The 23,079-nt window shown below is 38.8% G+C and overlaps 3 protein-coding genes across 4 annotated transcripts in view; all 3 read right to left on the reverse strand.

Annotated features, from left to right (window-relative positions):
• LOC308648865 (glutathione S-transferase alpha-3-like) overlaps nucleotides 1-21,884 on the reverse strand; it is an 89,301-nt gene extending 67,417 nt beyond the window's left edge. The window contains exon 1 of one of the 2 annotated variants that reach the window (XM_081293948.1): nucleotides 21,774-21,884. The gene's annotated coding sequence lies outside the window, so the exon portion shown is untranslated. The remainder of the gene's footprint in view (nucleotides 1-21,773) is intronic. The other variant, XM_081293949.1, reaches the window with a different exon arrangement.
• LOC308648861 (glutathione S-transferase alpha-3-like) overlaps nucleotides 1-21,904 on the reverse strand; it is a 53,667-nt gene extending 31,763 nt beyond the window's left edge. Inside the window, exon 1 of the mRNA XM_081293940.1 lies at nucleotides 21,774-21,904. The gene's annotated coding sequence lies outside the window, so the exon portion shown is untranslated. The remainder of the gene's footprint in view (nucleotides 1-21,773) is intronic.
• Nucleotides 667-21,906, reverse strand: LOC308648866 (glutathione S-transferase alpha-3-like). The gene is made up of 7 exons (XM_081293950.1): nucleotides 21,774-21,906; nucleotides 10,452-10,559; nucleotides 7,599-7,650; nucleotides 6,902-7,034; nucleotides 4,244-4,385; nucleotides 2,021-2,152; nucleotides 667-1,155 (listed from the first exon to the last, which is right to left on the reverse strand). The coding sequence occupies exons 2-7, from the start codon at nucleotides 10,536-10,538 to the stop codon at nucleotides 1,036-1,038; spliced, it is 666 nt and encodes a 221-aa protein (XP_081150076.1). The 5' UTR covers nucleotides 10,539-10,559; nucleotides 21,774-21,906; the 3' UTR covers nucleotides 667-1,035.
• Between the last annotated feature and the right edge of the window lie 1,173 nt (nucleotides 21,907-23,079).

Raw genomic sequence — 23,079 nt, forward strand, 5'->3', positions numbered from 1 at the left:
ACTCCTCTGAGCATGGTGCTGTAGGAGAAAATCTGTCCTCTGAGAGGGTTATGTTTAAGTCCTACCCTTGACTACCTGTCAGTGTGACCTCATCTGAAAAAAGGGTTTCTGCAGAAATAATACAGGTGAGGTCACCCTGGAATAGGGTGGCTCTTCATCCAGCTGGTGGTATCCTCATAAGAAGAGGGCAGTTTGGACAGACAACACATACAGGGAGATTGTCCTGTGACCATGAAAGAGGAGATTAGAGTGTTGTGACAAAAAAACTGAAAAACTCCCCGAATGGCCAGCACCTGTCAGACACTAGGGAGAGGCTAATAGGAGCCTTCCATAAAGCCTTCAGAGAGACCACGGCATGGCTCATACCTGGACTTCCCACTTAGCTCCAGAACTGTAGGGGAATGAATTTCCATTATTTTAAACCATAGCAGGTTTGTAGGAATTTCTTGTGGCAGCCTTAGGAAGGTGATACACATGCTGTGTATGATTTTAGATTAGTTTATCTGTTTTTTGTTTGTTTCTCTCATTAGATCCATTGCCATGAGTGTAGAGAATGTATCAGGTTTTTTTTTTTCATCATTGATTATCTGGCTCCAAGAACACAGAATATTTCATGTGGTAAATATACATTGAATAACTAAGAGGAAAAAAATTGAAAGAAAATGATTCTTTATGGGTTGTTTTTAATGTGTTTTGGTGAGAAAGGAAGCAAAACACACACACAAAAAAATATTTTTACCTAAGCAGAGTGTCAGATGAAAATTTCTACTTAATTCTTTGAGATAATTCATGACAGATGATATAAGACAATATTTGTTAATAGATGGAGCCTAAGAAACTTTTTCAGTCTATCCAAATTAAAGAGATAGCCAAGAAATAATCATGGTTAAAACCAAATAGACTGCATTGCAAAGAAGTCTGCATAGCTCATTTCTAATTTAAATTTGGGGAAACTTTGTTAGCCTGTTAGTAATCAAGATCATCTTTTGAATACAGCCCAGTATTGTATGTGCTATGTCTCCATGTCAGCCTCATTTAACTGAAAATCTTCTTTACTGCTTCCACACACTTTTCATCATCAAAGGGTTTCCTCTGGCTGCCAGGCTGCAGAAACTTCTTCATTGTGGGCAGGTTGCTGACTCTGGTTCTCAGGGCCTGCAATGCAGAAGAACAAGCCTCAGACCACAGCCTCAGAGTGGAGCCCAAACCAATACTCATTAATACAACCAGGAAGTCTGAATCACTCCACCAGCACAGCATGCTGTCTGGGAAACATCACCAATGAGAAAAAAGATAAGAGCTAGAAAATAAAGCTCAATAACAATTCCCCCAACTTCTCTTTAAAACTGTATTCCGTTCCAGCATTCTTCTCATCTGCCTTACACTTTAATCCTGCAGATTCATTGCTACTGAATGATATAAGAAAAAATATGTGACATGTGCCCGTCACATATGGATAAAAGAATCACTCAAACAGAGTGAAATGAAGATATGGGAAAACTGAGTTAGAAACGATAATAGATATAGACCAGCAAATCCAGGTGGCAGTCCCTAAAAATTATCACACTGAGAGATAAAGATGGGATTGTTGGGGGGTGGGGGTTTGCAGAGTGAAATATAATGTCTGAGGCTGGGAACCTGAGGGGGAGGAAGGAAAACAGATGGAAGGAGACCTGCTCAACATGGAAAGACAAGGGCATACATGGGATGAAGGGATTCCCAAGGAAGTCATGGTTAGAACCCAAATGGAATAGGGGCTGGGAGGAGAAAGCCGGGCCCTTGGTTTCACTTATTATCCAAACTAAATATACTTCTTAGAGTAGCATCCACTTTAAATGTCCTTGCATAGCACGGTTCTTTCATTCCACAGAATCAGAGCCTAGAAGACCTTTCTGGAGTCCAGGGAAGGGAGGGTGAAGCCTAGAGATGGCTAGAAGTCAGAACACCACCAGCCCCAGTGTTTAGATGTTAGATTCATGATGGGAGGTGTGGGCCTCTATGAGGACTTGAGAGAGAGCACCTTCAGTAGAGGGAAGTTGGCCAGAACAGTGGAGTCCAGCTCTTCTGTGTGATAGAGAAGTTCAGTGAGGTGAATGTCAGCCTTGCTCAGCCTGTTGCCAACCAGGTAGTCTTGCCCATGGCTCTTTAACACCTGCAGAATGGGAGGAGTCAGGTCATGAACACACATAGCCAGACTGGGGCCCCAGCTTGTCCCTGAGCCTGTCAACCCAACTCTCCCTAGCTGCTGCCTCCTGGGAAGGTATAGAGCTGCAGATCTTTCTCCAGGTCCCTGACTCAGGAGGGAGAGTGAGAAGTGGGGCTTTGCTCCCTCCTCTCTCTTATTCTTACATTCTTACATTCTTATTCTTACATTCTTGCATTGTTCACACCCTTTACCATGACCTGTTTTCCACATATGCCAAAGGCATGACATTGCTGTGTTGCCTTTCCCTGAGCCCCACACTCTAAATGGCACAGCAGGTAATTTCAGGATATTTCTCTCTCCTCTGCTCTCTCTTTCTCTCCAGTCTCCACTTTTAAAAATAAATATTTTTTTAGTTGTTGATGGAACTTCATTTTGTATATATTCATATGTGGTGCTGAGAATCCATCCCAGTGCCTCATACATGCTAGTCAAGCGGACTTCCACTGAGTTACAACCCACAGCCCCAGTGTCTCCACTTTAATAAGCACTTTCCCCTATGAGTATATAATTTCAGTATCTCTGATTTTCCTCGTCTGATTTCTCAATTTGCTGCTTATGTGTGTAGGATCTAAAACAAACTTCAATCATCATATCTTTTGTGACATTGGCTTTGAGCACTACGTTGTAATCTGCATGCTTCATTATCTAGGTGTGAACTGCACTGACATCTGCATCTTAGTATGAAATGCATGGGAAAAGCAATATGTTTGATTGGCAAAACAGGAGGAGAGAGAGGGGCACGTGATAAAGTTGACATCATAAGATGTAAATTCTGCTATTTTGGGATGTGTACTTATGGGTTTTTAAACTTTCTTTTAATATCTATGAATGTATTAATATTTTCACAAAAGAAATCTTGGGGTAATATTTGAAATTTGTTTAAATATCTCAGCAATATTGAAATGATGAAGCATAAAGAAAAACCCCATGGCACTCCCACTTAAAATATTTTGTCAACCAACCTATCAGATTAAGTATACATAGAGAAGTGTGAACAATTGCTTGGTATGAGAACAAACCACAACATCATATTTGTGCTACAATTTAGAGCACTCTTTTAGCTTTACCTCCAGTGTTCTCAGAACTTCCCAACGCCTAAGGCCTAATTCTGTACTATGAATTCTGTACATAGAGAATTCTAGTTTGATTCCCAGTAATTAAAACTTTCAACTTGGTATCACTAGTGGAAGCCTTTCTCCCAGTCTATCTTCATACAATGCTTCCAGTGCCAGAGTACTAAATCAGTATGCAAGAAGGCCCTCTGGAAGTGAAGGTCAATGTCCAAGGAATCCCAGGCACTGTTTTTCTCCTGCTTCTCTTATGGAAAGAATATCTGAGTCCCCCAAACTCATAAGTTGTGATCCCAATGCTGTTAGGTGGGGCCTTTGGGACATAATTAGATCCTGTGGGAAGAGTTCTCAGGAATGGCACTACTGCACATATAATGAGACCTTAGACCCATCTATCATAGGATAACATAGCCCAAAGTCAGCCATTCATGGACCAAGAAGCAAGGCTTGCTTGACACCAATCCACCAGTCCTTGATCTGTAACTTCTGAGCCTCCAGAACTATGAGAAATATGTCTGATGTTTAACCTTCCAGTCTATGGCATTATTCACATAGCATTCCTAAGTGCTAAGATAACCTGTTAGGACTAAAATGCTCTCTAGACTCTGAGACACTCTCTAAACTCTATCACTGTGCTACATCCTGATTTATGTGACTCTTCCCTTGTTTCCACTGGATTCTCCCATCAATAGGCGAGCCTTTCTCAGATAAAGAGAAAGCTAGTGTTTGTGCTAGCCTGATTCTGGTCATGATCCCCCCTACCCTGGTCCTTCTCACTTAAGCTATAGCCTAAATCCTTCCCATGTTGATGTAAGAATACATGAAACAGTGTTCTTTTCTATATGTCCTTCCCATAGAGGTTGTATTTGGTGACAGCATAGTTGAGAAGGGCTCTGGGCTGCCCCAGCTTCATCCCATCTGCCTTCAGTTTAGAAGGTGCCCTGAAGGTGAAACAGCTTCCACTTACCTTCTCAAAGGCAGGAAAATAACGGTTTCTTGCTTTCTCTTTGATCTGGGCAAGGCGTCCATCTTTGTCCCCAGGTGGAAGGAATGGGTAATAAAGAATCATTTCATTCAAATCTGCCACACCTTCTGAATACATATCAATTCTGAAAGCAAAACAACAAGTACTCTGTCAAATGCCTTCTGTCTCAGATTTTATAGTTTTGAAATCCAAGAAAACAGAAAACTGGGAATGGAACCACCATTTGACCCAGCTATCCCTCCCCTCGGTTCATACCCCAAAGACTTAAAAACAGCATACTACAGGGACACAGCCACATGTATGTTTATAGTAGCACAATTCACAATAGCTAAACTGTGGAACCAACCTAGAAGCCCGTCAGTGGATGAATGGATAAATAAAAAAATGTATCATATATACACAATGAAATTTTACTCAACAATAAAAGAGATTAAAATCATGGCATTTGCAGGTTAAATGGATGGCCTTGGAGAAGATAATGCTAAGTGATATTAGCCAATCTCCCCAAAAATACAAATGCTCAATATTTTCTCTGATATAAGGAAGCTGATTCATAGTGGAGAAGGGAGGGGGAGGGAACATGGGAGGAATAGATGAATTCTAGATAGGGAAGAGGGGAGGGAGAGAAAGGGAGGGGGCAGGGGATTAGCAATGATGGTGGAATGTGATGGACATCAATATCCAAAGTACATGTATGAAGACACGAATTGGTGTCAACATAATTTATATTTAACCAGAAATATGAAAAGTTGTGCTGTATACGTGTAATAAGAATTGTAATGCAATCCACTGTCATTTATTTTTTAAAAAATCGATTTAAAAAAAGAAATCCAAGAAAATAGAGCACATCATACAATAGCAAAATAATTCACCTCCAGTAGAGACCCTTCAAAATCAAGTTACAATCTTCTGGGTTTTATTTATAGATTAACATTTATTTCTTAGAGCAACCTATAGGGAGGACATGTCTAAATTTTTGTAATACACCTGACCACATATGATTCCAAAGAGTATACTGGGACATCACAAGTTAAGGTCTGTAGAGAACTTGGTGTCTATAAACACTGGTAGTACATATAGGCTATGCTCTCTGTGCATAGGTAAACTGAAGACAGAGTCCCTGGCCCAGCCTCTCAGACAAGTCCCTCTCCCTAGCTCTTCTTCTCATGTAGTACAGGATCATTTTCATGTTCGATGTTAGAAATCACGTACTCCCAATTATTTCTCATAAATCATGTTCCCTAACATTTTCCATGTATGATTGCCCAATGCTGATCATGATTGCATCTCTTGAGGCCCTGCCCAAGATTTGGTCCAATTCTTTATATAGTTATAGTATGTGTATAGTATAGGAGAGCCTCATTTCTTTTGCTTCAAACAGGGTTTCCAAAATTCTTTTTAAAAGCCGTTTTATTGACAAATGTGCACATCATAATTGTCACTCAGTTAAAGTCTACTATTCAGGGAATTATTTAGTACACTCACAGAATTCTGTGAATATTAACATTTTCCAGTTCCACAACATTTTTACCATGCTGGATGGATTACAAAAACATGTATACCACCTCTCCTACCAGCTCCAAAACCACTAATCTACTTTCCGTCCCTGTGCATATGAGTGTTCTGCACATTCATGCTACATAAACCATACAATATGTGACCTCCTAGGTCTGATTTCTTTTATGTGACATAATGTTGTCAAGGTCCATCCATGTTGCCACATGCATCAGTACTTCATCTCCTTGCACAACAAATACTATTCCATTGTATGGCTAGAGAACCTTCCTTCATTCAATCATGCATTGCATGTTTAGTTTACTTCCACTTCTTGGGTATTATGAATAATGAGCTATGAACATTTGTGTACAAATACTACTCAGAATGTATTTTATTCCTCTTGTGTATATCCCTAGTACTGAAATTGCTGGGTTATTGGTAACTCTAACTTTTTGAGGAACTTTCCACAGTTCCATACAAGATGTTATTTTCAATAAAGCAGTTCCAGTCAAGGTGGGAGGAGACCTAAACTCCAGTGCTGAGTCAGTGGGCTTCTTCAAGTCTACTTGAAATGCTTTGCATCACCCTCATGTCTTGACACAGACTCATACCAGCCCTCATCAAGTTGACCCATCTGTAGAAGAAGAGGGTAGTTTAGGTTCCTGCCTGTGAGTCTTGTACTTTTTGGAAATGGAAAATCAGGTGCTTCAGATATTTCCTTCACAGGCTTTCAAGTCTAGACACTCAATCCTTCCCCTGTTTCAAGCTATTGCATAGAGTTTAACCTCTAAAGCTAAGCAAATGGAATCAGGATTCCACCATCCTCCTGAATTCATAGTTCCTCAGGATTTGCAAAACTCCATGAACCACATCCTCTCTACATGACACTGCCCTGAATCCACTCCATGCTTACTCTTCTGCATCTCCATAGCACTCTCCCAAATTGATCTCAGAAACTACTAATCTACATTCTGTCACTGTTCATATGAGTGTTCTACACATTCATACTAAAGAAACTATGCAATATGCCCAGAGTCAGCCTGGTGCTGTTCATGATCCCCCAGCCATGGTTTATCCCACTTAAGGAACGACCTAAATCCTTCCCATGTTATCTGTCGATTTAAAATAAAAAATATACTGTACAGGGCTCTCTCCTTTATGTCCTTCCCATAGAGGTTGTGTTTGGCAGCAATGTAGTTGAGAATGGCTTTGGTCTGCACCAGCTTCATCCCATCGATCTCCACCATGGGCACCTGCTGGAACATCAAACTCCCATCTTGTGGAAGGAGAAAACAAACAGAATAAAATGTCTGTGTGTCAGACATGTTCACAAAGTAGAACAGTTGTGAAAATGACTGAAGATGGAAAGGGGAAAATATTGCTTGGTAAGTTTTTTAGTAACACACCACTTTATTTTTAGTTTTTGTTTCTTCTTTTACTTATCCAGCTGCTTTACCTTTAGCCTCATATCTCATAGCTGTTTTAATTTCCCATCCATCCGTATACATTGTGTGTCCCTGAATGTTTGTGTGTTTAGCCCAACTTCAGGGCTATTTTAGAAGAATGTGGGGAGCCTGAGACTGGTCAGGAGCTAATTCCATTCAGCATATGAAGAAAGCAAGAAGAGGGCATTGCAAGGGGCCATGAGATTGTTCCTTAGCAAGGATTCACAAAGGCCTCACTTTTTTTAGTCCCCAGAGAGTTGCCAGGTCTTACATTTTAACCACTCTCTTACCTCTCCTTCGTCAGCACTGCCATCCTCACGAAAACAAGAGTATTGTCTGGTTTTCAGTCTTCCACTATGAACCCTCTTAACAGGTATTAGGATATTTGTTCTTACCATTTCTTAACTTTTCCAAGTCTTCTCGAGTTTTCATGAATTTCTCTTCAAACTGAAAAGCAGAAAAGGAAAATGAGTCCTGACTAGTTCACTCAATCGCCTTACATACTTTTCAGCTTGAATTACTGCTGTGTACGTATGATATGAAGGGGGTAAGATTTTTGAGATTGGACATATTTATGGAAGAGTCTGGTCAAGGCTGTTGGAAATTTATAGTACATCTATCAGGAAAAATGCATGGGTCACAACCCTGAAAAATGCTTGATCCTGTCCATCACAGATGTGTGGGCTGCTTGAGGGCAGGGACCTCATCTGTCTAGTTCACTGTGTATCCCCAGGACCTACTACAAAACTTGGTTCTTTATAGGTGTCCACACAATTATGTTGAATGAATAGGTTCCAATGGTTAATAGGCAGTTTGTTACTGTCTCCTTCCTCCTGCCCACCTCACAATTGTGGTGTGTATTTTCAGTATAATTGCATTCATTTTCTTATATGGTAGAATTTAGATCTTTTTAAATGGGAATTTCTGACATGCATAAAAATAAACAATTGAGTATATTGTTTCTCCTTTATCCCTCACCAATTTCAACAATTATCAACTGGTATCAACAGACTTTCATATAGGTGCCCACCCACTCTTCTTCTCTGGTAATAATTTAAAGGAAATCTCACCCCAGATTTCATGTACAGTCATGTGCCTCATAACAAAGTTTCAGTCAATCACTGACTAGGTACACAAAGATGGTGCCATTAGACTATAAAGGAACTGAAAATTTCCCATTGATTAGTGAATACATAGTGGAAGAAGAGGCTAGGGAATAGAAAGCTAAAGGAGAAGAAGAGGAAGAATCCCTAAGAAAACTCAGTGAAGCATTTTGTAGAAGTCTTTGTAGACCTCCATAAGTTCTACCAAAATATTGAAAACATGAGGGCTGCAGTATAGCCCTTAGGGGTAGAGCACTTTGCTATCTTACACACTGCCCTGAGTTCAATCCCCAGAACTGTGAAAACAAAACAACAAAAAAAGTTGTGATCACTGACAATAGCTTATATAAAAAACAATTTTTTTAAACAAATTGAAAACATAACCTCCAAATGAATGACTAAGTTTCCTTAATAGAGAGGACTTTTCATGGTACATTACCTGCTTCCAAGCAAATATATATAATGAAAAAAAGCAAATCAAGCAATCCACCATGCACATATTTCTGCACAGTGATGCCTCCACAGGAGAACCATCAGAAATGTCCTATGTAGCTAGACCATAAGAAGGTACTGTGATCATGCTAGGGGACAGGACCATGCCTGTTACTGCCCCCAAAACCTTCCAGTGGAACACCATGGGGAGGTAGAAGACAGTAATATTGTTAATTCTGAATCTGTGTTTGCTTCTTAACTTGTAACAGAAGAATCTTTTAAAATAAAATTAAATAAAAATTAAAAATGGAAAAAGCTAAAAGAATAAGGAATAAAAATATTTTATACATCTGCACAATATGTCTGAGTTTTAAGTGTTATTATGAAAGAGTCAAAAAGTTAAAAAATTTAAAAGTTTGTCAAATAAAAATTTTACAGTAAACTGAGGTTCATTTATTATTGAGGAAGGAAAACATTTTAATAAACTGAGTGTAACCTGTGTGTGCAGATTCATAAAATGTGCATTGTGCTAAATCAGCTTTTCATTATTTTAAGGAATACCTAACATAATCAACTTTTAAGAGGGACAGGTTATTTTGGTTATCACTGTTTCAGAGGTTTTGGTCCCTGGTCATTTGGCCCTGTTGCTTGGTGACAAGGCAGAACAGCATGGCAGGCAGCATGTGGTGGAACAAACTGCTCACATCTTGGCTATCAGGAAACCAAGAGAGACACAGGGGCTACATTCCCATTATCCCCTCAAAAGCAAGCCCTCAGGATATAACTCCTCCCACTAGGCCCCACCTCCAAATAATTCCACTGCCTTCCAATGGTGCCTCAGGCTAGGAACACTCCTTTAAAACATGGGCCTTTATGAACTTTTCAAGTCTAAATTACAGCATTAGGTAGTGACCTGGGCCTTCACTTTGACTCAATACCTGCTCACGGTCTCACTTGGAGGAATTGCCAGACCTTATAAACTCTAGGCCTGGTAGAGTACTGAAATTAGGTGTCCTGTTTTTCATATTTTATACCATACTTTTACTGTGCATGTTTTTCATTTCGATATACAGATGCTTATCATTGTGTTACAATTGCCTACAGTATTCGGTACAGTATCATGACATACAGGTGTGTGACTTACCAACAACAGGCCACACAATATAGCCCACAATATAGTAGGCTATACCCTCTGGTTTTGTGTTGGTACACTCTATAATGTTTGCACAACAAAATTGTCCAATGCCAGGTTTCTCAGGCTGTGTCTTCATTGTTCAGAACACAAGACTGTGTTTCATTCTTAGATAGTTTAATTAGTTTCTCTAAAATATAGAACTATACCAAGTTATTTTTAAACATACTTCCTAATAACAAAAACATTAATAATAATTTACTATCATCAATATTCAATGATCATGTTTCTAATTTTTATAAGTTTTATAAATTATGTTCTACAGTTTGTTTAAACACAAATCCAGATAACTTCCACAAATTGTGATATATTTTTTTACATTAATGTTTATCCTCTTTGATGAGAATACTGACTATTTATTTGGTTATGTCTGTGAATCTCTTAAAATTGGCAGTTTTGTTTAAGGCACAACTCATGACATGGTAACCAGTAAGAAATATCACCTAGCTTATGTGAGGAAAGTATCTAATAAAAGTGAATATTAGATCCAACTTAAAATGACTTGAACTTACAGAACTTACCTCTTCACCAGCTGCAGCCAAGAGCCATCGGATGGACTCCATTCTGCCCCGTCCATCAAAGTAGTGAAGAATGGGTTTCCCTGCCATGATAGCAGTGTCTGGGTTTTCCTAAATGTGTGTGAGCAAATGAAACTGTCACTATGGCAAAATCTAAACAAACCCTTTAGCTTTACTTGATCTTAGTTGCCTTTAAAAAATGACTAATTTTTGATTCACAAACGTTGGGCAACACATTGTTAGTCTTAGCTTAAATTTGCAAGTAGAAGACAACTCTGACCGAGGCCACCTAAGGGATTTAAAAATTGTTCTTCAGAGAATGTTATCACCCCCTTGACCTTCAGGAGAAAGATGCTTTTTCCATCTCACCTGGTCTGTGGGGGAAATAAATTTGTGTATCCTAAAAATGCAAAAGGAGCTATTCCTGGGAAAAGTAACTAAAAAGAGAAGAACATATGACTTTCTAATCAGAAAATTTTCTTTCAATTTACAGAACCCAGAACATCCTGTGACCTATGCCAACAGCAATTCATGCATCAAAAAAAGCAGGGCACCCCAAATTTTTAAGTACACTGGAATGTGTAACTAATCTGGCACCTGCTTCTGTGATGAAATTCTCACAACTCCCAGTAGAAGCCTTGCACTTGGAACCCTATGCAACATGGTCTTTGTTGGAAGTAGCATTTGATTTGCTATATTTTCAATAAATCTTTTTTTTTTTTCTCCAACAATTTTCCTTGAGTCACTGGCCTTTTCCAGGAGAAGCAGTGAACAGGGATTGAAGGTTTCAAGACCATCATATCAATAGGTACTTTAAGATGTATGGTAGAACAGGCTGCACTGAAGAAGGACCTGCCTTCTTTGTGGCAGGGTCAGAGAAGTTCTTCAAATGTACTCCTAGGTCCAATGGGTCACCCATCAGTAGTCACCCTCATAATGCAACAAACCAGTCTCATGTCCCTATTGGTTAAAATGTGACTGTTCTTGGCAGGCTCATGGTCACTGTGGATGGTGGAAGATTTTAGTGGGAACAGAAAGAACTAGAGAACCAAATGTATTGAAAACTGCTAGGACCTACCACAATACAAACCTCATTTGACACATCATGTTTTTAATATTCACACAGCTTTGGGCACCAGTTGTGCTTAATCTGCACTCTTCAGTTAATGAAACTGAGCCTCATGGAAGTGAAATGCAATGTCCAGTCACACCAAAGTCACCAGGGGACATGAAAAATCACAACATGAAACAAGAACAAGGAACCACACAGGTGAAGGCCTTGAGAATTTGTGAAGGCTCTGAAATCAGGAGGCCACCAACAGCAAGGACCAAGAGGAGCAAAGTCACTGTTCAGTCCTTTGGCTGTTAGGCTGCATTGCATCAGAAGTAGAAATGAGGGCTCAGGATTTGTTCACTTGTAGCTCACAAGGTCCCAGTTCCTCCCAGAGGCAGAGGTTGCTGATTCCTTTCTTTTTTGGAACACCACACTCTATAGCTTTTTGTGTGATCTAGCAAAGGGATGGTGCTACATTCACTTGATGGTTCAATGCTAGCCACGCCCTCAGCATGCCACAAATTTATCACAAGTTTAACCTAAAAGAAACTAATCCTCAGGGGACTTCATAGAATGTGATCATTTTACAGTTGGGGATGATGTGATTTCTAAAAGAACTTGCCCATATGAAGTGATGAACCAGAGTTCAAACTCACCTTTGTTCAAAACCAAAGTCTAGGCTTGAATTTCTGTCATTGATTTTCAAAATATGCAAAGCAATATTAATTTTGTAAATGAATCAGGAAGGAACAGCAAATATCAGGGTGCAGAAAGGGTAAGCAATGTTTGGAGAGGGTTTCACTTCAGTTTTGTGTATGGAGTCTGCATAGGAGTGTGTGCATGTGTGTGCTCAGATGGCCATTGTAAGTGGTACGAGACACACTGATGGTGTCCAGTGAAGGAGCTTCAATGGCCCTGGCTGTGTCTCAGGCTGCTCAGGGGGTGGAGCACAGCAAAGAATCAGAGAATGAAAATAAGTGGCTTCTGGAACTGAGGTGACTTTACTGTCATGAGTGTGAATACAATCACAGGAGACCCACTGAAAGCAGGAGTCCTAATGAGAGGACTTCAAGGGAAGACGGTTACATTTAATCTGAAGTTCTATTAAAAAATATTCTGTCTTCTTGCAAAGTTTTGTCATTGAGTTTAACACAAAAATATACTTGTTTTTACCATTAGAAGTACTTCTGAAAAATTGTGTGTGATTGAATTTTAGGTATCAAAGTGTTTTAAATATCCATATTTTAAAATGTGTCACACAAAAATCTAAACTTTAACTCCTTTAGAAACACTGAATCAACTCTTAGTCTGTTAGGAAGTCCATTGTTCTTTATCAGGAGGGAAGTGCAGGAGGTGTGGTCAGCACAAGGGAAGGAGAGTGAAACTCACCCAGCTGCTAGGTGCCTTCAGTTGCTCAGAACAAAAGTTCACAGAGTCACATGATTCAAATGATTCAAATCTTTACACTGGGCTTTCTCCAGCTGTTGACTAAGGATCCTGTTACACAGGGAAGTGAGTTTTACCTTACATAAGGCTCTATTATGATGCTCTTTCTTCTAAGTGACTTTCTCCAGCTTCTGAATGTGAGGTTTCCAAAGGCCAGGCTGGGACAGAGGTCCCCATGAAGCTTTGCTGGGTGCACAGAAAGTGGCAGCTTCCTCATACATAGTTAGTGCCTACTTGTGAATGTCCCCTCTATGACTGTTAAACAAGAGTTAGGCATGAACAGTGGGTCAGAGTTTAGGAAAATACTCAATACAGAACAACATGGTTCATCAACAGCCCTGCCTCATTGGGGCTGCAATTGATAACAAGATGGCTAAATCAGGACCTTTGCCTGGTCTCAGCTCTATTCCTCCTACAAATGGAGGAAGATAGATGAATTTGAGGGCCAAAAGGCAAAGGGCAAGAATATGTTCGCTCAGAGGGCTTACCTGCTAAGACATCTTCAATAAAACCTACACAAATAACACATACCAGAGATTTTTCAGGCTGAGAAAAGCAGGATGATTTAGACTGCAGCCCCCTGACTTTAAATTCTATAAAGCTAGATTTAATGAAGACCTGTCAGTCAGGCCAAGATGACCAAGAGTTGCCCTTTGATTGTCAGGTACTATAATCTGTCAATCCAGAGCCCAGAGGCAATACCTGGGTGGGACCTTCTAACAATCTTCCTCAACCCCATAAAATCTGGGACACAAAGAAGTTCCTTGTTTCTTTCCCCTCTCTCTCCCCTGAAGGTGCTTTCCTCACCCCCTTTCTCTTTAACTGAGCCCCATGGAAAGTGAAAGTTTTCCTCTTTCTTTTTACTTTCATTAAGTTTTGTGTCTTGCTTGAAACCCTCTGATGTGAAAACTCAAGAGCTGAAATTGTTTAATTTTCTGACTCTCAATTTTCTTTTCTGAAAATGCATTGAATTACAGCTATCAGGACTTTTCAGAAATTGCCTTGAAATAATGTGCATACACTTGTAGTAGGCACTCAGTACATGGATGCTCACTGTTTCTCCAGTTCCTGGGCACTCATCTGTGTGCCCCTGAACACGTTGGGTAGCCCATGAATCTTTCTCTTTCCATCCATCCACTAACTGACCATCCACTTATCATGTACTATTATCCATCTATCTGTATCTCTGTTTTGTCCATAGAACTCTGGAGCAGTTTCCATGTACCAAGCAAGGACGAGGCTACAGGGAGCAAGGTACCAGTCTGACTTGGTATCTTCCCTGAAGGGGTTTAAATCTAGTCAGGGACACAGCATTATAGACACCTGACAGATCAGAATGACTCTGGAAGTGAATTCACTTTATGGGTCTCTGGGAAATCCAATCCAAGATCTGAGACCAGGGCAAAGGACAGGTAGCCAGATTATCAAAGTACAGGAAATGGGTAGAGAGCACTTCCCCATCAAGCATCTCCAGGGGAGGGAAGAGTCACACTCTCCAACACAAGGAATTGCCCCCCTGGGCAGCTTTGTTCCTGTCTTTTGGTCATGTAGGCATGATAGGAAGAGAAGGAAGAGGAAAGGATAAAAAACCTGACATCTATAAAAATGCAAGACACCCCACTCCCAGGGCACCATCTCTGGGTTCTCAGCTCCTCTCCAGAGGAGTGGCGCTCTCTCTCTCTCTCTCTCTCTCTCTCTCTCTCTCTCTCTCTCTCTCTCTCTTGTCTCTTAAATAAAATTTGCTTTCTACTCTGCCTCAGTGTTACACAGGTGTTGAATCATCAACACTGGAGGACCAAGGACCTGATCCTGATTTCTAATTCCGGTATCAGAACCATGATTCTGCTCACCAGGTAGTCAGCACAAGGGAAGAATCCTGCCAGCCTCAGAGAACTGAGGACCCAGCTGTTAACCAATGAACTGTTGGGTACCAGTTTAGCCTCTCTATCTCCAGACTGAATGGACTTTGCCTCCCCAGGTGTCTGCTTCCTACACTGTAAACCAGGATCACAGCTCATCCTTCTCCAAATCCTCTCTCTGCTGCCTCTTGTGACATGCTTTTCTTCATTGTCATTTCAGTATCTTCCCCCAGAGGTGCTGCACTATGTCCTGTGATTCTGGTAGACCCTGGTTTCTCTGACACCTGGATTTTCAGACACTCTCCCTGAAACTCAGTCTCTCCTTTATAGAAACTTTCCTTCTTCCCAATATTAACATTCGTGCAGTTCATTGCTGGCTTTTAAATTCCAATTCTAAAGACTCATGCATTCAGGTAAGTGTTCCTGTGATTTTAAGAACTAGTTACACACTCCAGTGATTGTCGGGTTTTGCATGTAGACTTCTGAGTGTTATCACCTGGGAAATCATGTCTCCCAGTGATCCTCAGTTCAGTGGCACTGCTTTGCCAATGCTGAGGATGGTGGGAAATGTCTGGAGAGGTTTCTTGGCATCAAGGTCTACACAGTGGAGGCATAGGAAGTGCTACAGCATCAGGTGGGGTGAGGCCAGGATGCCTCTGAATATCCTTCCATAAGCAGGACAGCCCCCCACACTCAGGCCAAATGGGTAGTCTTGTCAAGGTTAAGAAAACTTACTTAGTCATTCTCCTGTTTTTCCATGAGATGGTGAACCCCAGAGAGGTAAGACTTGCCATCTGATTAATTAGTAGCAAAGAGTGAAATAAAGTCTAGTTCTTCTGGTATTCAGACTATATTTTCTATATCATAATTAATATGAATTTTGATCTTCACAGGCTAAGTTGCAATACAGTAACATAATTCACAGTTGTATGTTGATGACTTTTATAGAAAAAGAACAACTCTAGCATAAGCTCCTACATCCCTCTTCACTAGTCACAGCCTCAGTTGGTCTATGCTGTGGTCATCTCTCTTTTCTCTTTTTCTTGCTGACATTGTTTTTCCTCATACCATGAAACCCTCCTGCCCTAGTTTTCTAAATTCTTCTTGTCAACATTTCTGTAAAGATGTATCCAACAGAAACTAAATCAATAATTCTTGAACTGTCACCTAAGCACAAAAAGAAGGCTTAATGTGAACATAAGACAGACTTTTGGTTGTAGCTACAGATATTTTAATGTATTTTTCTTGGTATCTAAATATGAGCATGTGAAGAAATGTAGGACAATTGATTAGATCAATACTTACCTATTAAGGGCAGCTCCTTCTTAGCTCCAAAACACCACAACGGGAAAGAGTCCCTAGTGTGTTTAGGAACTACTTATTCATTGGAATAATTCCTCCCAGTACAGAGTAGAGTCTAATTAAGGAAAAGTCACCTGCATAGTGTTTAGGGACCACATGTTTCTCTATTGGACTAGACGGAAAATGCCAAGTCATCTTCTTATCAGAAAACTGTTGGCTAATATGTTGCTTTTCAGGGTTGACAAAGTTTAACCAAAACACTCTGACAGATTTTATTCTCTTTGCCTGTCAGTGAGGATTGGGGTTTTTGAAGAATCTGCACAGTTTTCATGAATGGAATGCAAAGATTTAGACAGATTTGAAACTTCCACTGTGACGTTAGGCATGTAAACCAAAAAAAAAAAAAAATCATAATTGAAAGCACCATTTTATTCTGGTGCAGAATAGATTTGCACATGGGAACACAGTGGCAGTATAGATAACAACTGAATACTTCACTAAGGTTAAGCAGGACTGAGATTGTCATAACAAAAAGAATGTCAGTACCCCAGCTTTGCATCATCCAGGGAGAATTGGCAAGATGGCTCAAATTCTGTGTCAATCAGGTGGTCATGTATTTTGTAAATGCGTTGGGGTGTCCAGGTCAAAAGACAAAATGACACATTTAGTATTTCTCAAACTTTGTGAAGTATTGTTTTACCACACCAGTAAAATCTCTAAGGCTTAGAAAAGGATTTTTCTTCTCTTTTTGACCATTCTGAAGACATTTAGGTTTCTGTATTATCATTTTCCCTTTGTCACAAAAAATCTTCACCAAAGACCACACAGATGAGGTTATCTCTATATAGTTAGTGTTTCTTGCTGTGCAGAGGAAATCCCACTGAGCTGGGAAGGCTCAATCCCAGGAATCATGGCTCACAGGGGAGAAATTATTTGGTGATTTCAGAACATGAGCAAAGGCCGGGGGGGGGGCGGGGGGGGAGTCCTTTAGGAAAGGTAGGGCTGGGTCAGAACAACACAGAGATTTTTCTTGCAGGAGAGTCAGCTCCCTAGAGACATGTGTTGTGGTTTAGACCATCTTCATATGGTCCTTTTCATTTGGTTGCAGTGAGCTATAAACTATGGGGAAGGGGATCTTTGTCTTCCTGGAGCACACTGTGCAAAGATTGTTTTACTGAAGAGTAATGATTGAGTGATTGGCACTGAGGATTGAACCCAGGGACATGAGCATGCTAAGCAAATGATTTACCTCTGAGCTCCATCACTAGCCCAATGGATTTTTATTGACAACCTTGGTGAGCTCTTGACAATATGCAAGAATTCCTCCTTGTGTGATTTAAGAGTGCAGGGCTACAGGACAAAGTGCATAGGGTTTTTTTCATGATTTTAAATGGAGAAAGATGCTTTCTCTAAGGGAGATAGGCCTTAAATTGGACACAATTATGGGAAGAGCTCTGGGCTATGGCAATGTAAGAGTCTATACATTTTACCAATTGAGTGTGTATAACATAAATGCTCTAGAATTGGTCAGATTCTGCAGATATTTGTCTGATTTTCCAGCAAAATAAGGACTTTTATCACTTCGTAATCTCCCAATTTGGACTCATGATCATTTTAGATGCACTTTAGATGATTTGTTCCATAGTTCTATAGCAGTAGCTTATCTATAAGGAAAGGCTTTCATCCAATGAGAAAACCTACAAACTAATACTAATAAACATGTTAATAGCACAGTTATGCAAATATGACTTAAAGAAGGTTAAACACCATTTTTAACATCCATTTTTCCATGTAATGTACAAATCAAACAAGCTAGTTTATGTTTTCTCAGCCTCCCAGGGTCTTATGAAATGTTTAAAGTTCTCTTGAATCCCAAAAGACTTAATTTTAGATTCTGATTTGTGGAAGTATGTCATATACTAAGGGTTTCAAACACTTGATCAAAATAAGATTATAGGTTACTGTGAAATAATAGCTATTTATTTAGTCACTGTGATTTATAAACCAGATTTAACCGCCTATAAAGTGATCATGACTTTCAAACAAATAAATTTTAAAAATCTTTATTCTTCAAAGGCCCAGGTTTTCTTTTTTAAGTAATCAAAATTTAATTAAGATAGCAAAAGAAAAACAAAACAAAACAAAACAAAATCTTGACAAAACACAAACTCTGTGCTTTTTAGTTTAGTTACCAAAAGGTAAAGAAAATCCTGTATTGTGATTGTTTCTCCTGCAAGGAAGCAGTTTAGGTTCCTTGGGTGTCAAACTAGTCCTTGGAGCAGGGAAATACATGACTGTTAGATAAACATTTTTAATTTGGGCCCTAACAGCAGAGTCAGAACTGGGAAAAAATAATACGTTTATAGAAGCCAACCAAAGAATTGAGGGAGTCACGCCTAATTGCATATTGTACCCATTCATCTATTCAAGGGCACCTAGGTTGGTTCCATAATTCAGCTGTTGTGAATTAAACTGCTATAAACTTTCACATGGCTGCATCACTGTAGTATGCTGATTTTAAGTCTTTTGGGTATAGACCAAAGAGTGGAATAGCTCTGCTAAACAGTGGTTCCATTTGATAGAATATTACTCAGCTTTGAAGACGAATGAAATTATGGCATTTCCCAGTAAATGGATGGAGTTAGAGAACATCATGCTAAGTGAAACAAGCCCATTTCAAAAAACCAAAGGCCGAATGTTTTCTCTGACATGAGGATGCTAATTCACAATGTTGGGGGAGTGCTAAGGAAGAATAGAGCTACTTTAGGTTAAGTAGAGGAGAGTGAAGGGAGGTGAGGGAATATGGAATAGAAAGGATAGTTGAATGAAACAGACATTATTCCTGTATGTACATATATGACTGCATGACCAATGTGATTCTACAACATGTACAATCAGAAAAGTTATTGCACACCACATTTATGTATGACATATCAAAGTCCACAAAAGCATTCTACTGTCATGTGTAACTAATTGAAAATTTTTTAATTTTTTAAAAAAATGTATACTGTAAAAAGGAAAAGCAAAATTCAGAAAATGGTTGAAATTTTTTTAAAAAGCAGATTTTGGAATTAAAAACCAAACATCTTGCTAGTTTTTATTAAGAACAGATCACTATTTTAAGAAAACACTATTGCTTTAAACACAAAGAACTAAATTTTGTCTTCAACTTTGTGGATGCCTAACTTTTAGACAAATCTATAAAAAGGTTTTTTTTTTTTTTTAATTATAGCCAACTTGATCACATACAACTTTTCATTAATAAGATTTGTCATTTACAAACCATTCATGATTGCTTAAATCTTTAGTTCTATATTGCACATATATTTTTTCATTGTGGAGCAATCTAGTCATTCAACTGTCAGATAAAAATTTTACTCTATCACAAATTTCTTTCTCACACAACAACAAAAAATTCTTTTTCTCTTTTTAAGTTTCTATACCAAAAATATATCCTCATATTTACACCATTCTTTGCATCTTTCCCCACTACTTACTAGTTTCTATCCATCTGGTTTTTATATCTTTTACTAAATTTACTTAAAATCTCTGAGCTTAGAGAAACTTCATCTTTCCAGTAAAAGAATTTATGTCTTTATAATTTTTTTTCAAACAACTTAGTTTTTGCATCTTTGCATAGAGAATTGCATATGTTTATTAGACTTTTAAAGTTTTAGCAACCTTAATTTTTAGTGAAAACTAGGAAGCATTGAGAGTTGCCCTATATCAGCGTTTACCATTTTATAACTTCTAGAAAGATGTTTTCTCAATTTCTTATGATTATTAATAGAGTTATATATTTAACATTCCTATACCATGTAGAAACAAGATGTCAAAATATATGAACCAAGTTTTATAATTAGTAATTAATGTTTTTATATTTTAGGTTTCTTAGAAATGACTTCATCATTTTATAAATATCTGTCAAATAGTATAACTTTAAGACTAAGTTAATAAAAGATTTTTGGAATTATTTTTAGTAGATATATGTTATATAATTATTATTGTGACATAGTTGGTTTTTATATTTTTATTCCATTACTTTGATGTCATATTTAATTTACTTAATTTTAATAATTATGTCTAAACCATTTGTAAAGAATAAGACTAGTTATTGTCTCAGTTCTTAGTTGCAATTTTATTTACTTATATTTTTAAAGCAAAACTAAGCTAACTTTGACTCAGTCAATGGACCTTTTTTAAATTTTTTTTTTCTTTTTTTGTATGTGGTCCTGAGAATAGACCCCATTGCTAAACAAGCACTCTACCACTGAGCCACAACTCCAGCACCAGCCTCATCTTTAAAAAAAAATTTTTTTTACAGGGAAGTGAACCCAAGGGTACTTAAACACTGAGCCACAACCTCAGCCCTATTTTGAGACAGGGTCTCACTCAGTTACTTAGGGCCACACTAAGTTGCTGACACTGGCCTTGAATCCTCCTGTCTCAGTCTCCCCAGGTGATTATAGGCATGAACCACTATGCCTGGCTTTAGCCAGCCTTGTTTTAACCAAGGCCTCTGAGACATCAGACACTATTCTTTCCAATCCCTCCTTCTCCCTAGTTAGGTGGTGTCCCAAGCACCTATATGGCTCTCAGGGCAGCTATGAAACAGGGCCCATCTGGTCTGGGTCCTTTGATTTATACACTGGGTGCAGAACCTAGGACAGAAAAAAGGCAGCTGTGAATGCCTGTGGGCTCTGATCCCTTACATAATGGCCAGCAGGCAGAACCCAGCCAGGGAGAATAAGCCCTATTTGTTTAGCTTTGCCTTGTAGCTGGAGGTTAAAGAGTTTCAGACACACACACATGTCCCCAGATTTTACCATGGCCACCTGCCTAGACCTTAGAATCCAGAGGCTTCAAACTGAAGACATAGTTCGAAATAAGATATGTACAGGGATTTAGGAGGCCCAACAGCCTGCCCTTACAGCTTTAACTCACTGACAAGACAAGCAAGCATCAGAAATATCAAAGTAGCAACTGTTTTATGGCCTTACAACATTTAGCAGAGACAATATAACCTGTTTGACTGGCAGACCCAAGCAAAAATGTCCATTATATTTAAATACTGACAAATTTGAACTTTTTATTTTATTTTACTAACTATTTCAAAACTGGCTTTATTTACCAAAGATTTATTAACTCATATGAACAAAAGTGATTTGGATTAATTACTCTATATGAATTTTAAGAGGATAAGTTTTATTTATTATATGTGCTGAGTTAATTTGCTTAAATTAATTAAAATACAGCATTTATATATCAGTGGTAGAAAAATTCACACTTTTTTGCTTAAATTAATTAAAATACAGCATTTATGTATCAGTGGTAGAAAAAAATCACACATTTATAAAATAAACATATATAGACACAAATGCATAAATAGAAATAGATTTTATAGTTTTTGTCTGTGAAACTCATAGTCATATCTAGGTCCTACAAATTAAAATATATAAATTGGGCTTGGCAAATGAAATAAGATTAAGAAAAGTCTTTTAAAACTTTATTGGCTCAAATTTTAAATTGTGAAAGGAATGTGAAGGGAACTTTTAGAAATGTATTTTAGTTTTTCTTTCATTTTGTTTTTGAGCACATAGTACAATTTAGCTCAGTTGAGAAAGCAGGAAAAAACAACAACCACCACCAAAACAAGTTTCTTACCTCTCTTTTTTGAGCCAAAGGAATCTTCTGAGAAGAGGGATTTAAAGAATATCTAGGTAATTTTCTGGTGTTTATATTTGAAGGACAAGAAAGGCAGCAGGCTGCCCAGAGGAGGGCCTGGTGAGGGGGTGGAGGGTGGAGGGAAGGGGAGGGGAGGAGGAGGGACAGGGCCAGGGAGAGAGAGGAAGAGAGCAAGCAAAAGGGAGTGAGAGAGTACACTCCAGTGTGGCAACAGAGCTGTCATAGGATTTTTTATTTTTTTAAATTCAGTTGTTTGCTAGGTAACCTGAGAACTACTTTCTCTAAGAGAACCCATAGTTGATTCGCTTTACTTGCTTTTTAAAAAAATACCAGTGTATTTTATTTGGCTTTACTTTGCCTTTCCAATTAAAAGCACACATAGATTAATTTGGGGGTGTCAAAAGTTTCCCAAGTTGTTTCAACATGTAGTTTGTAGTAATCTGTGATAGGAGCCACAAGAAACTGGTACATTCTTTTCCCACTTCTCTCCCACTAACATGGGATTATTTTGAAACCAATGACAGATACCATATCACTTTGCATATCCTGGCATTTATGTCTAACAGGTCAGGAGTCTTTACCAAACGTAATCACACTTCTCTTCTACCATGCCAACATTTGATTCCTTAAATTCAGCAACTATTTAGCATTCAGATTTCTCCAGTTGTTCCATAGGATTTCTTTAAAGTTGGATTATTCGCACTAAGACACAAGCAAGGTCCACATAAGGCATTTGAGTAACAAGAATAAATGTATCTGCAGATGTGACTAAATGAACACAGAGAGTCAGGCAGAAGGTGTGGGGATGTGTGAGGAGTTCTCAAAGTCCAGGGTGAGAAGGTGCCAGGTGTAGAGGCACTGGAAGGGACAAAAGTTGACCTGGAACAGAGGATGGCTCTGTTCTGTTCTTTGTTATTTCTCCACCTATTAAAAACAACACTGAAGAATCCATAGTAGACCTAGAGCTCTTCAGATGCATGTAAGGGGAAAGAAAAAGCATATTTATTATCATGAGTAAGGTGGTTCCAAATGAAAAGAAAATTTTATCATCCCTTTACTCAGAAAAGTATCAAAAAACACAAAGAACTTTTTTTCCTGTGCATACCTGAGACTGTCACACTTGATTCTGTGACAGACTATGTCACAGATAATATAGGAGAGTTCCTGGGCAAGATCAAACAGGCCACATCATCTACCTTCTTCTCTAGTATTTGACTTTTTAGGGGTACTGGGGATTTAACCCAGGGCAATATACCACTGAGCCTCACCCCCAGCCCTTTTTTAA

The sequence above is a fragment of the Spermophilus citellus genome (assembly GCF_964194105.1).
Source record: "Spermophilus citellus genome assembly, chromosome: 5".
Lineage (NCBI taxonomy): Eukaryota > Metazoa > Chordata > Mammalia > Rodentia > Sciuridae > Spermophilus > Spermophilus citellus.